Below are 13,759 nucleotides of genomic sequence, written 5' to 3'. Positions count from 1 at the left end.
AACATGGATGTGTGAGTGTGTCTACATGTGTATGGATGTTTTAATTTGTAGGTATCACAGGTATGATGAGATGTGCTATGAAAAAGAATGAGCCGCTGTCTATACATAGGGCTTGCCTGCGGCTATGTGTGCATGAAACAGAGGAAGAGAAGATAGAGAGCACAGGAATGGATGTGGGAGGGGGGGGGGGTTGGAGCAGAGTGTGAGAGGCAGAGGGAGGATGACAGAGTAGGGTGGGAGGGAGAGGAGAGGAGGAGGGAGGGTGTGCAGTGAGGGGAATGTGACGCAAGCTAATCGTCTCTGCTTGCCGTTGATTGGCCGTGGTGGCTGCCAGTCGGAAGAGCTGGGAGTCAGGCACTGCTAGGAGAGCAGATTATGAAGCGGAGCTCAACCAGCGGCAGTCTCCTTTCATTGTCTCAATGGCTGCACACGCATTCCTCCTCTGCTCCCTCGCCTTGCTGTCCGCTCTCAGCCGGCCTGTGCTCTCCTTCTCTGAGGAAGAGTTTCAGCCTGGACTCATCTATGAGGAAGTGCCTAAAATCATTGACAGAAGGTAAATCCATCCTCTCTATGTCTGTGTACGGAGGAGGGGTGTAGGGGAGGGGGGGTGTAGGGGTATATAGGGAGATGGATGCGGGGATACTGGGATGCTGATGTGTTCTCTTGGGGTCTTTCTTTCTCTCCTTTGCCTCCCTTCCCTTCTCCCCAATGCCACCTTGGTTGTATCACACAGTGCATGCAGGCAGTATTGGTGTATCAGAGAGAGCTGAGCTGCGAGTCTTTGTTTGTCTCAGTTTTGGACACTGCATTAGATGCTGCTTATCGATTACGGCTGTTGTCTCTCTATAGTAGCGTTGGTCTGGCGGAAGGGAAGCTAAATAAGGCTGGGGCCCTGGGCCTGCGGGGGAAAGAGAAGGACAGGAGGAGAGAAGAGTGGGAGCAGCACGGAGGGAAGGTAAACAACGATGGGACAGGGAGGAGAGGAGAGGATGCATCAGGGATGGTCTGTTGGGGTCTGTTTACTGATGCAGTCATTGAGAGAGAGAGGGAGAGAGAGAGAGAGAGGAAGGGAATTCTAGCCGACCATGTCTGCATAATGCACATGCAGTCCTGCAGGTCAAATCTGGATAAAATATTCAGAGCTCCAACCTGAGGGCACTCACAACAGTGTCACAGGGACGAGACTGAATCGGCATCAGACAGGGCCTTTGCTAGCACCAGTTCCTGCCTGCTTATAGAAACATCAACGCAATGATACTGTGCCAAAACCACGTAAGGCTCTTGAAACTATGCCATACATCATTGCTCACACAATCCATAGCGAAAATGCTTCAAAGCCAGAATATGCTGCAGTTTCTGACACAGTGCTCTTCAATCATTGTTCATGACTTGCCTCGTTGTTGCACTTTCAGGATAGTAATACACTTCAGAGAGTGAAAGATTGTTACTGCCATGCTTTCATTATCTGTACATATGTTTGCAAGTGTAGGGCACAGATAACTTGGATTTAGAATTCGATATACAAAGTCTCTAGGGATTGCTCTCATTCCAGCTCAATCTGGTGTTTGTGAAACCCTGACAGATCCCTATCTTAACTTTTCACCGCAGTCTCTCCGACGGAGAATGGCTACATTGATTTCTCCTGGGGTTTCAAGCCTTCCCCCGGATCAAACTTTGTACGTAACTCTCCAACATAACAGTTGCAGTCCCACGGTCACAGCTCTGACACACTCCAAGATACTGTTATACAAGAGCAGCCTTTCATTCCAGAGGCCTTGCAGGGTGCAATCCATAGGTTGGAAATGCAGAAGAAAATGTATAGTGAGTTAGAAGCCTCTAGTGCTGATAGACATGGGGCTGCAGACAGATGGGAAAAGGAAATGTTCAGTAAGCTTTATTTTTTTGGTAACTGACATGTGCTGTACTATGACAAATATCCAACGGGACTATGATTGATAGCCAGAAACATTACAAATTTATTAAAAATACTTGATGACCCACTGTATGTTTGTATCTGCCTGAAAAAACCCCATTTATCATAATACAAATACTTTCTCGGAAAGTATGTTAAAAGAACATTTTAGAAATAATGACATAAATAATTGGAGTTCAAGAGGTCATAAATGATTTGACAAATGTTAACACATTTTTTTATATAACGGTGATAATCTCTATGTGCCAGCAACACTTTTAAAATAGTCCAAGCATTATACATTTCTGATGAAAATGGGTACAGATTGGGGATCCAAAGACTAAGTTGTAATTTTTTTAAACTACTTCTTCTCTCATCCGGACTGAGTCTATCAACAGCGCAGGCAACGATAGAGAATGAGAGGTAAACTACTGCAAGATGAGATTTTGCAGCTGTAGTTTATAGTTGTTTGCAAACGTAAAAATAAATGCTGTTGTAAGCTTTTTTTTATTGCTATGAGGAGAGCAGGAAAAACAATAGATGTCACACAAAGCCGATCACAAATATATACAAGTCACACATTTAAATTACAGTAAAATCCTTGTTCAGTTACCAGTGAAACTGGTCCAGTAAATTTCTCAAACAATTACACAAGTCAATTAGATATGACCCAATTGCTAGAACCTGATACAACAGACTCAAATTGCATTATGTCATTCACACTATCTAATGAAAATAGCCCCTGACGCATTTACAAAGACTGAATGGGGTCAGCACAATTAGAACAGATCTGTCCGTATTAACTTAAAGTAAAAGATGCTTAAAAGACACAAACTGCACTGCAAGACTTACTCATGCATATTTGCCCGTTTGTTGATCTGCAGTGTAAATTAATACAGTCTCAAGTGTAACTAATATGCTGTTTGTTTATGTAAAGGTTTATCCGTCGCAGTGTATAGTTAACATGTGCTTAAGTTTATCTTAAAACTGTTAAACACTGACAGACCGACCCAAATATAGACACAGATTAGAGGTCAATGTATGGGATTTCCAGAAGATGGATCAGTGATGAACCCTTAAGGAAAGATTAAAGGGTTCAAACACCACCAGCTAATTTTACACTATTCACATATTAGTTAGTGAGAAAAGATCAAGTTAAAGGCGAGTATTCATGAGTAGAAATATGTTTGTGACTCTCCATTTGAATGCAGTCATGATGTTCATGTGTGTTCAGACCAGCACTGAGGTATTCGATCTCAGTGGCCTGGGAAGATTTACATAACTCTAGGACTTGACCCGAGGTCAAATTTGAAGCTGCAATCAACACTAGACTAAAATGGCAGCGCGGCTGTGGGTGGCGTTTTGGTAAAACTCCTGAAGCTTAATCTGCACTAATAAATCTATTAATAGGCCAGTACCTGCCCTGTGTGGGATTAAGACACGATTCCCTGCTGTATCAGGGACACAATAGTTAACCCCAAACATTATTAGAATATATTTGGAAGATACCACCAAAATATTACTGTCTCTGAGATTAAATTAACATAACTTTGCAAAAGTAGTTCACCCTGTAGGCGACATTGTGAAATACTATCACAGCTGGGTATGAAATTTCATGTAGGCATAATATAAGGAAATATGAGCACAAAAACACGTCACTGTACTCTGATACACTATTGATATACACAATGGTTTTAGGCCTTAGAAGCCCAAATCTAACGGCTAAAGGTCCACCTTTTATTGATAAATACTACCTTTTGTGCTTTTCTAATATTCCGAATGAAAATAGAAGTTTACAACAAGCTAAATCAGCCACACAGAAAATAGATGACTACTGTACTAAACGAAACTATTACTCCCCAGCAGTGTATCCCTGCTGTAAAGTGTAGAGGCTTTGTTGGGCTGATCCTGGTTTACAGAGAGTCTCAGTGGCTCAGCACCCCATGGTAGCAGAGGAGAAGAGGATTTGTTTACAAGTTTGTGGAGCACCACACCTTCTTACTGCTCAGCAGCACACAGCAGAGGCACAGATGAGGCTTGAATAAGGACGTCCAGTGAACATAATGTATTGGCCGAGGTACCGTCAGTGGCGTAAATGATTCTCATTGCTATTAATATTTAAAAGCAAGACACTTACTTATCTAAAATGAACTGCAATCGTAACAGACTAATGATCATCATAGTGTGGTCAATCTTCTATTGGTAATTTGGACATATGTTAAGTGTATGTGTATGTTTGTGCACACATATTTAGGGATATATGCAGAGGGAGCGAGGTGAGCCAAGGAGTGGCTCTGGCATGGCTTTGATTATATAAAGGGCCTGTTCAGCACCCAGGCACCGTGTGACAGGCTGAGCCAATGACGGGGCCGCAGCAGTCCTGGGTTGCTGACCTCGCGAAAACTGGCACAGGAACAAACGGCTGGGCTTTAGTTAGCACTCACGCTCACACAGACTCCTCTGGCTCCTTCCAGCCAGCTGGGGCCTAGGTGCAGAGGAAGGAGTGCGTATTCACTTGTGTTTGGGATGGGCTGGGGTGAGGGAGGGGTGAGGGAGGGGTGAGGGAGGGGTGGGGGGGGGCATATGCAGCGTGTTTACAATGACACAAACAGTTGTTAATCCCCTGTAGCTGCGCAGTGTTTACACAAATTCATAAATATGTAAATCAGATATGGAATTTAGAAGTCTGGGGGGATTTTTAAATCTTTAGGTTGTCATAACATTTTTTAAGATTTTTACATATAAGTGCAGGTGATGAGTGAGCAGCGTCCAAGTACCTCCCATGCCACTGAGGTTTCAGTCACAACTGCCAGCTGTCAAAGGCATAGTGCTTTGGGCAGCGCTTTCATATACAAACATGCTTACCCAGCATTCACCTGGGCAAACGTAAATATTTGGATTTACCATATCAGTAAACTGTCATATTGTTACTCATGAAATAGTAGATGAAGAGTGTGCCAGCATGTGCAGACACAAACACACAGACACAAGCACACACATATCCCAGGGAGTCTCTAGGTTGAAGAGCTGGTACACAGGAAATGACAGCATAGTACCTCCCTGCTGATCACTTATTCACTCTATAAGTCCATATTTTCTATAGACCCACAGCCCCCATTATCGGTTCCGGACTGAAGATTAATTCAATTCAGTTAGATTTATTGAGAGAGACCCACATTATTACTCTACAGCTGTGTGATAAGTGACCTGAAACAAAGTCAAAATCAATGCCGAACATGAAAGAGCAATTTGCATCTACACTTTGCATACCATGAGCTTGTCCTGCTGCCAAATTTGATCCTTTGTATCAAGTCTGTTTTTCTTCTACACGCTCTACGTTAAAAGTACATTTGGCGAAGGGAAACCAGTTACTCAACTTTAAGTAAAGGACCTGACACTGCTCCATTTCAAATTAGCCCGATTACAATGGTCACGGTCAAAGTTCAAATTTACTGGACGGGTGTACAGTAAGTCACGATTTTGGAAGCCAGTGCAGCTGTTTTAATCAGCAATTGAACTGTCCCGAATACCACAGGCTGTGAACTCATGCCTTAATCTCTTCATCTTGTTCAGGACCTGTGTCTCTCCACATTTGTGCTCCAGTGGACCTGGCCTGTGCTTACCACTAATCCAATTCCATCTGGCATTAAACTACGCAATATTGTCCAGGTGGAAACTGCACCACGGGGGTAGATAACTGCTCCAGGCTGCTGGAACTGTCTGACAACCTATACCCAAAATCTGTAACTTCCTGTGCTATCAGACACACTAATGCCTTTTCATCTGTTAGCTTCTGCCAAAGCCTGCTCACCTTGTTTTGATCTTTAATTACATTTCCCTGTCATAGACCAATAAGTTTAGGTTTTTTTTAAATCTGAGAATGAACTAGACAGATGCATAATCTCTTTAATCAGAAAAAAAGTAGACAACTACCTCTAAGATATTGTGTATTGCATCCATGGATGACTGAGTCTACAATTCGGCCCCTGAGCCAATCAGGGAAAATGTCGTAGAAAAAGGTCCATCATTTCCTTGAATCTGGCAAAAATCCAGTCCAACAGTTTGGGATTTTGAGCATGAAAGGCAAGAGAAATTAAATAAATGTTGTAAGATACATAGCTCCATACCCCCTTCACATTATGGAAAGAAGAACATGAGAAAAGCCTGATGATGTTACAAATTGAGATTGAATGCGACCTTCACATGTCACACGGCTGTACTCTCTGGCTTGTGGAAGTAAGAAATAAAGTAGTACAAATAGAGATTTTTGTCCATTTCCCAACCTTTTTTATCAGAAAATGTAGGTTGGAGTTCATGGATCACTGAACTAGAGTACAGTATATGGGGCAGCTCCGCCGCTGTCTGGTTCAGAGAAACAAAGTGTGAACAGCACTCCACAACAGTAGTCACAGCTATTGACTAGCTTTTGTGTGTTTGATAAATATTCAGGTCATCCTCAGTCTTATGTATCCACTATAAAAGCCCTCCCTACAGGATCACAGCGTTACTATTCAACTAAAGATAACAAAGAGGAAGATGAAGGTCTTTACACACATTGCCTTTGTTGTGCTGCAATTCATAAAATGATCTGAAATACCAATGACCAGAGCTGATGAACAAACAGACTGAAGTAATGCCTGGTGACATGACAAAAGACACATGCTAGTTGTCATGCCCACTCCCACCAGGTTTTAGGGTTTATCTTTTATAAGTCCTGTATGATTGGCTGTTGTGAGGAGATTAGCCCGCCGGATGTTAACTAGGGACAGACTGGGGCAGAACACTGAGAGAGCATTGGGTGGACCATCACAACAAACAAAACCAGCCATGTCAGCGCCGGCCAGTAAGCCCATTGTGGGCGTATGACGTCTTTGATTAGACAGTTAAAAGGATCAGGATTAACTTCAAGAGGTCCATGGCTATACAGGGTTTAGTTATACTGAGAGGTGCACAGCTAGGGCAAACATGTGAAGGAAAAGGAAACTATCCCTCCTCTTTTACTTGTGCACTATGTAGGTCAGGTCCACATCAAAGATCGGTCATTTAGTAAAAGCAACACACCACACAAAGACACCAAGCAAACCTGTGGAATGATTCTGCAGGCAAAGTCTTGTGAGTTTATACTGAGTGCTCTTATGCTGTGCATTGTGCAGTCCCACGTAATCCTTTATGTATCATACAGAATATATTGCAAAATGTGTAATTTAATAAGTTAGTTCATCAAATCAAAAGTTTGTGTATTTATTTTGTCATTAGGGTCCCTTTCATACATATTCAATACAACAGTAACCTTACACTGTTTATATAGGGCATGTTTAGTGGAAAACTATATTTTGTATATGGCATACCATACACAAAACATGTAATATTTATAAGTTTACCACATCATTTTTACAACATATAATATTCATAGAGGTGTTTTCTGTATATACAGGCCAGCCTGTAAAGCTGTTTTTGTCCCTGTGTTTGCTGCAGCTGCATCAGTACAATAAACTTTCCTGTTCAAGAAAAATGCCAAATAAGCATCTTGTACATTATGGAGCATTATCAAAAAGAAGAAAAACCTTAAACATTTCCCTGCATCTTGTGATCCCCAGACCTCATTGTATCTTCTGTCTTTTCCACAGCAAAGAGAACCCCAAACAAGCAACAAGAATCACATCGAGTAAGTAACAAATCTGGTGTGACACAAGGCCTGATTCAATCAAGCCTGCCATGTTAATTTTGACGCTGATGTGTTGGATAGATAGTACTGACAAACGCATTTCATCCTTAATGCTGAGACATCTTTGCTCCAACGGATTGTGAAGTGCGGCTTGTGCGTGATCCATACACCTTAGTGGCAAATCAGATGTGTTATAATTAGGCTCTTTGATAAAATGCAGAAAGAAAAAAAGATGGAGACATTCCTTTATATTATGTGATTGCAAATCATATGTTTCTGGAACAGTATTTGTAAACACTGAACAATACTACCGTAACTGAGATGAACTGCTGATGAGTCACTGCGATGACGCAAAGCTGCTGGAAATAGATAGGAGTCTGAGCAGTACGCAGGATCTCTCTGTGCTTATGTGTGTGAGTCTGTGGCGTGTGTGAAATCGGCTGAACTTTTATGATTATGTTGCAATCTGCATTGCAGCATTGCAATCAGCTTAATGTGTGTACTGATATAATCTTTCATGGTGCAGTAATGTGTGTACGTGTTTTCAGGTCAAGATGGTGGGTACGGCTTAGAAAGTGAAGAGGTTATTTTGACGCCTGAAGATGAAAACCCACTCAGGAGAATACTGCAGGTACACACACACTCTCTCTTCTCCCCTCACTATCTCCACCATCAGCCCTCTATCTTTATCTGCACATGCACACACAGAACCACACAGACACACACTGGGATGCACACAAACAAAACAGAGCATAGTCACTCAGCCACACTGTTTGACCTTGGATGTGGGCATGGTGTTGGTCTCACATTCACCAGAGGTTAATCATCCGTGCCACCCACACACATACGACCACTCCAACTGAAAATGCATTGAAACTATTTGCTGTTTCAGCTGATGCATTCAGGCACTATATGGATTTACTGATTCCTTTGCAGTAACCTCTCCTGAACTACCAGATTCAGTATTGTAGCTTTTCAAATGTGTTGGTCCATCCCTCACGTTTCCAATTTGTATCCAAATACTTGACAATAAACAAACAAACAAACATAAATATAATCACTTCATAGCCACTGTGACTGCCACTTTACATATCTTGTAAAACAGTGCTGGATTAGTCCAAATGCCCTCCAATGAGATGAGGCCTTTGAGCAAAGAGATTAAAAAGCTAGAGGGGGCTGTTTCTGTCTTCTAACAGCTACCACACTATTATATGCAAATTCATAAAACTCCTGTTTTCTACAGAGAAGGCAACACGGCTCCATCCTCATTTGAGATTCAGTGGTGGTTGGAACACCACAGAATGACAAGCGTAAATTGCCCTTTCATAAAAGGGAGGTACAGATACCAAGCTTCGTTTGGATCAATTATATGGAACACATCAAGAACTTCTAGGTGGTGATACATACAGGTTGCGTAGTTGTAGAAGAAGAAGGATTTGACTGAAATGGCTACATATATTGAGGAATCGGATATTTTGAATGTATGGACTCTATTGCTGTGTCCCTGTTCAGTGGCTGGATCCTCCAACATCTGCTTTTCTAGGCTGAATTCCTATTGCCACTTTCACAAATGTGAGGTCAACTTCCTGGTGATAAGCTTAGAAATGATTTTCTCAACAGCTAGTTTTTTTTGGTTTTCTTGATGCTAGGGCAAACAGGATCAGCAACAACTTTAGGGCACGCACATTTTGTGGGCCACATCCAGCCCCTGAACTGGGGCATAGTTTATGAGTATGTGTCTGAATACAAATCTGATCGTCCAGTAGAGGACAGTCAAAGAATGCAAAACTGCTGTTGCCCGTGCTGCCGGTTGCCAGTTTACTGCAGTTTCTTTATTTCTTCTGTGCTCAATTCCACTCTTCATATGTTTGCAGCCTTTTAACTGGCATCAGCCAGGGATGTCTCACAGTAAGAGGAAGCTGCTCCAGTCTCTGATGGGGCCTTATGGCCCACTGAGCGTGTCTTACAATGGGAAGACCTGCATTCTGTTCAAGGCAAAGCGCCTGGCAATCCGCTACAGGAACCATACCTTTATTGACCTGACTGAGAGGGTCTTCAACACCAACTTGCCCGTGGACACTAAAAGCTCCATCTGCACCAAGGAGAAAGCTACGTAAGTCTGTGGACAGACGGGGTCAGAAGTAAAACATGTGTTTGAGGAATTAGTCTTGTTTTTTAGTGAATTGTTGCACTATATACTTGACATAATGGACACATATGGTCAAATATAGCAAAAGCTCACGTATCTACAGTAAGGCATCAGCAAAGCTTTGATACTACTTTAATTCAATATACTTTATTTGCATAAATGTGACAAGGACAATTACTTACTATTACTATTACATGGAAATAAAAATCGAATTATCTACGGAAATGTGGGAATGTACTGTATTGAGAAGACAGTATTATGCTCAATATTCATTGTGTGTTGTTACTGTGCCAAATTAGATGTTTTAAAATGTTTGGCTTTGTTTTACCGCAGGCTTTCCTTAAGGTTTGGGGATGTGGAGGACTTGCGAGGTCTAGTAATCAGGTAAAATGCACATGCTTATTTCAAATATTTTCACTGACCAACATGTTATCTAAAACGAATGAATCACACTGGCCCATTATTGTAAGTGCATACTGTGGACTGTGCATGCGACTAACTACATTGTTTCTTCCGCCAGGCTTCAAATGTCAAACACTTTTTATGAAGCAGCTGGTCAAAACTGGTTCACACTCGACAGTGTTCACATCCACTACAACTGGACCCAGGAGGCCACGTTTAACGCCAGCGAGGTCTACGCTCCGGCCACTTCATCCTACCATTGCCAGCATGTCAGCAGCCTGCACAAATACGACACCCTGCTAGTGCCCAGCTCCCACACTGACACATCCGCTAACTGGCACATCACTTTCACTGATTTCCAGGTACACTGTCGCACAAGGGGCACAACCTTTGCTGTGCTAGTTTTGTCTACATGTTTACTGTTGTATCATAGTCTTTCCCCTATTTCCTACTTGTGAGCATGTGTCTGTATGTTTGTGTTCCGCCTGTTTGGCTGTCAGTCCGTGGTCAGTCTTTTTACCGTCTGTTTGGCAGTTTGTCAATTTGTCTGTTTAGCCATAGGCAGTCTCAACCTGTCCATCTGCCCAGTGTCTCTGTGCCTGGTCAGCCAAGTAAGAACCAGTTATCCTCTTTAGTTTAGCCTAATCTCATCTTTCCGCCTTCTCTCTGCGCTTTTCCAGATCCAGGCCTTCAATGTGCAGTCAGACAAGTTTGCGTCGGCCAGTGACTGTGCCACTTTCCTGACACCCGCCATCCTGATGGGCTTGGTGACGTCTCTGATCCTGCTCCTCGTCTTAGCCTATGCCTTGCATATGGTGGTACACCTCAAGCACATTGACCGCTATGAGGAGCACAAAGCCACCGTCTACTTTCCCCGTAGTCCAGAAGCCGAGTTGCCAGACAAGAACAGCCTGTGAAGGAAAAAGGAGAGCTGGAGAACGACAGGAGAGAGGGAGAGGGAAAGCTGAGAAGAGAGGCAGAGGGGAGTCCAAGTGAATACAAGAGTGAAAAAGTATCCTCCACAGAATATTTGTTCAACAAAATGACAACTTTGCCTGTTCATATGAAAACCTTGTACATCTTAACTACTTTAAGTAAATGCAGACCGTGGTTGGATACTTTTTCTTCTTTTCTCTTTGACCTGCATCTTGGCATCCAGATTTTGAATAAGGCCTTTGGATGTTCCAGCCTCTCCCTTAGAGATGGTTCATGATCCTGATGTCAAAGGTCAAGGACAGTCCCTGGGCCCTGAGGGGCAAGAGCATATACAGGACTTTACCCCAGTCAGCCATTAAAACCACAAAAGGCTAGCAACTGTAGCTAATACAGCTAACATCAGATGCTCATTGTAAGTATGTATTACATGGCTCACAAGTGTCATATTACAAGCTTCCATCACACACATTGTCTTTCCAGCTTTCATTACAGTGTACTTTGTCTGATACCGCTGCAAGAATTATATACTTCAAACAGTCAGTTTTATAGCTGAAATAGCCGTATTAGCTGCATGCCATAAAAGGCTGGTCTATCTGGGCTAGCACAGTGTTTCCTAATAATAAGGATTACAGAGAGTCTTGTATGGGTTGCGGCTTAAAATAATCAAATATGGCACAAAGTAGAAGGAGCTTGAAAAGCTTTTGAGTGAAAGCGAAGAGAAATATCGGGAACCACTGGTCTAGTTGGGAATGGACCAGCAACTGGAGGGAATGGAACATTGGTCCTTCAGAGCCTCTGGACTCTCACCCCACCCCTGAACAAAGACTGCTGCTTGGGACTTAACTGTGAAATTGCGTTTTACAGACCACAGGCCAGATTGGGGGGGGGGGGGGGGGGGGGGGTCCTACAAACTAGCACAACATTGGTTAGCTGCGAAAGCGCTAACACAAAACTATCAAAGACTATACAAGGAACTATGCTGCACAAGACTGCCCTTCTGAGGGCATGGCAGGAAAGCGGGTCTTGCGATGACTTGACTCTCTGAGAGTCAAGCGTTTGGACAAGGGAGGCCATGGGTCCTCCATCCACACCACTGGGTTTGACTGCCAAAGTGAAGCTGCAAAGGAGTTGCCATGAAATATGGTGAGAGACGGAGGGAGACAATGTGAAAATAAAAGCTAACCGTTACAGCTATGTACAAAACAAAAACACATACATGTACAGAAGTGTCACTCTGCGGAGGTCTTTTTTTTATATACAATGTAATCATGAAATACTATTAGGTACAGGATGACTATGCTAATCCTCATAACCAAAAGGATATACAAAGCTGTAGATACATTAAGATCTCTATACGATCATAGCTGTTTACTATCTTCAAATATTGCACAACTAATAAAAATAGGTAAAAGTAAGACATTGTGCTATGAAGATTGGTAAAAGTATCAATGCATATGATTTTTTCTACAAAGTATAAACACATTACACTGTCTGTCTATTTGTTTTAAGCTGGGCCAGACAATGCAAGATCCAGTTTCATCTAACTGTAAATTACAGTACGAATTCCTACCATAGAAGGACGATACTATGGAATGCCGTCCACCCACCAGGACTTATAGATGCCATTATTATGCCAGAAGTCACACTACAGCAGTAACAGCATCAGTAAGTCATTACTACAGATTAAAAAAAACACTCCGCATGACAGTAAATAGATATCTTAACATTCGATATGGCAATTCTGTCAATCTGTAGCAGTGTGAAATGTGTTCTTTGGTCATAAATGTATCCTACAAACTATGGAATGAGCGGAGGCGGTTTGTCCAAGGACCAACTGATGTAGATTGAACAATAAATGGTATTCAGAGGAAAGGTGTGCCGTGTGTAAATGTTAAATTGTGTTTTACTGCATACAGGATCACACAAATCACATTATTCTGCTGAGGTTTTTCTTTTGGTGATGAAACTGATCTAAATTGCATGATGTAGGCCTATTTCAAAATGTTAAGAATGTTGTTAATTGTTACTTAATTAACCCACAGCTCTCCAACCCAGTGTCCAGGTCTTATGCTAGTTCTGTCTCCCCTCCTGAGTGCCATCTGCTCGCTCCTCTCACATTCTCTCTGACCTAGAATGTCAGTACAGCTTACCTGCGGCACCAGTCCAATCAAACACTTTCATGCATACTTCATAGGCAAAAGCCATAATGTAATCTCATATTCAGAGCCACAATGTCATCTTCTGCTGGTCATAATGCTGTCATAGAATCTATGTCCATGGCCCTACACGGTTTTAACGGTGTTTTATTTGCACATTGATATTTCAAAGAGTTAAATTACTCACATTACCCAAATAAAGTGTCATACGGGACGTGCCATATAGTCAAAGAGTTGGCGATAACTAGCCTACTGATGTTTTTGATTCTGCAGTTATGTTACCTTGAACAATCAGCCACTGAAATGTAAAATACTATTTTCAGATACAATTTAGTAGTTGGACTGAATACCAAATTCACAAGTGGAATCTGAACACCCATGTTTTGTCCCAGTGAATTGTCATTTTGTGAAGACGTGCGTGTGGTGCAGCGACATCTAGTGGCTACAACTGGTCCTCGCAATAGCGCGATACCTGGTAACCAGTGTTAGGAACCACAGGGGGTGCAGGAAGTGTGTGAGGACGGCAAAAAAGAATACGC

General features: G+C 42.4%; 1 protein-coding gene across 1 annotated transcript; it reads left to right on the top strand.

The window, feature by feature from the left end:
- The first annotated feature begins 343 nt into the window (after positions 1-343).
- Positions 344-12,940, top strand: LOC116382540 (V-type proton ATPase subunit S1-like). The gene is made up of 7 exons (XM_031845682.1): positions 344-553; positions 7,540-7,577; positions 8,126-8,208; positions 9,452-9,690; positions 10,060-10,110; positions 10,247-10,490; positions 10,809-12,940. The coding sequence occupies exons 1-7, from the start codon at positions 420-422 to the stop codon at positions 11,043-11,045; spliced, it is 1,026 nt and encodes a 341-aa protein (XP_031701542.1). The 5' UTR covers positions 344-419; the 3' UTR covers positions 11,046-12,940.
- The last annotated feature ends 819 nt before the right edge of the window (positions 12,941-13,759 follow it).

This window comes from Anarrhichthys ocellatus, unplaced genomic scaffold (genome assembly GCF_004355925.1).
Source record: "Anarrhichthys ocellatus isolate YVR2014 unplaced genomic scaffold, GSC_Weel_1.0 scaffold5, whole genome shotgun sequence".
Taxonomy (NCBI): domain Eukaryota; kingdom Metazoa; phylum Chordata; class Actinopteri; order Perciformes; family Anarhichadidae; genus Anarrhichthys; species Anarrhichthys ocellatus.
Note: the sequence above shows the minus strand (reverse complement) of the source record. Positions and strands in the feature narration are given on the sequence as shown.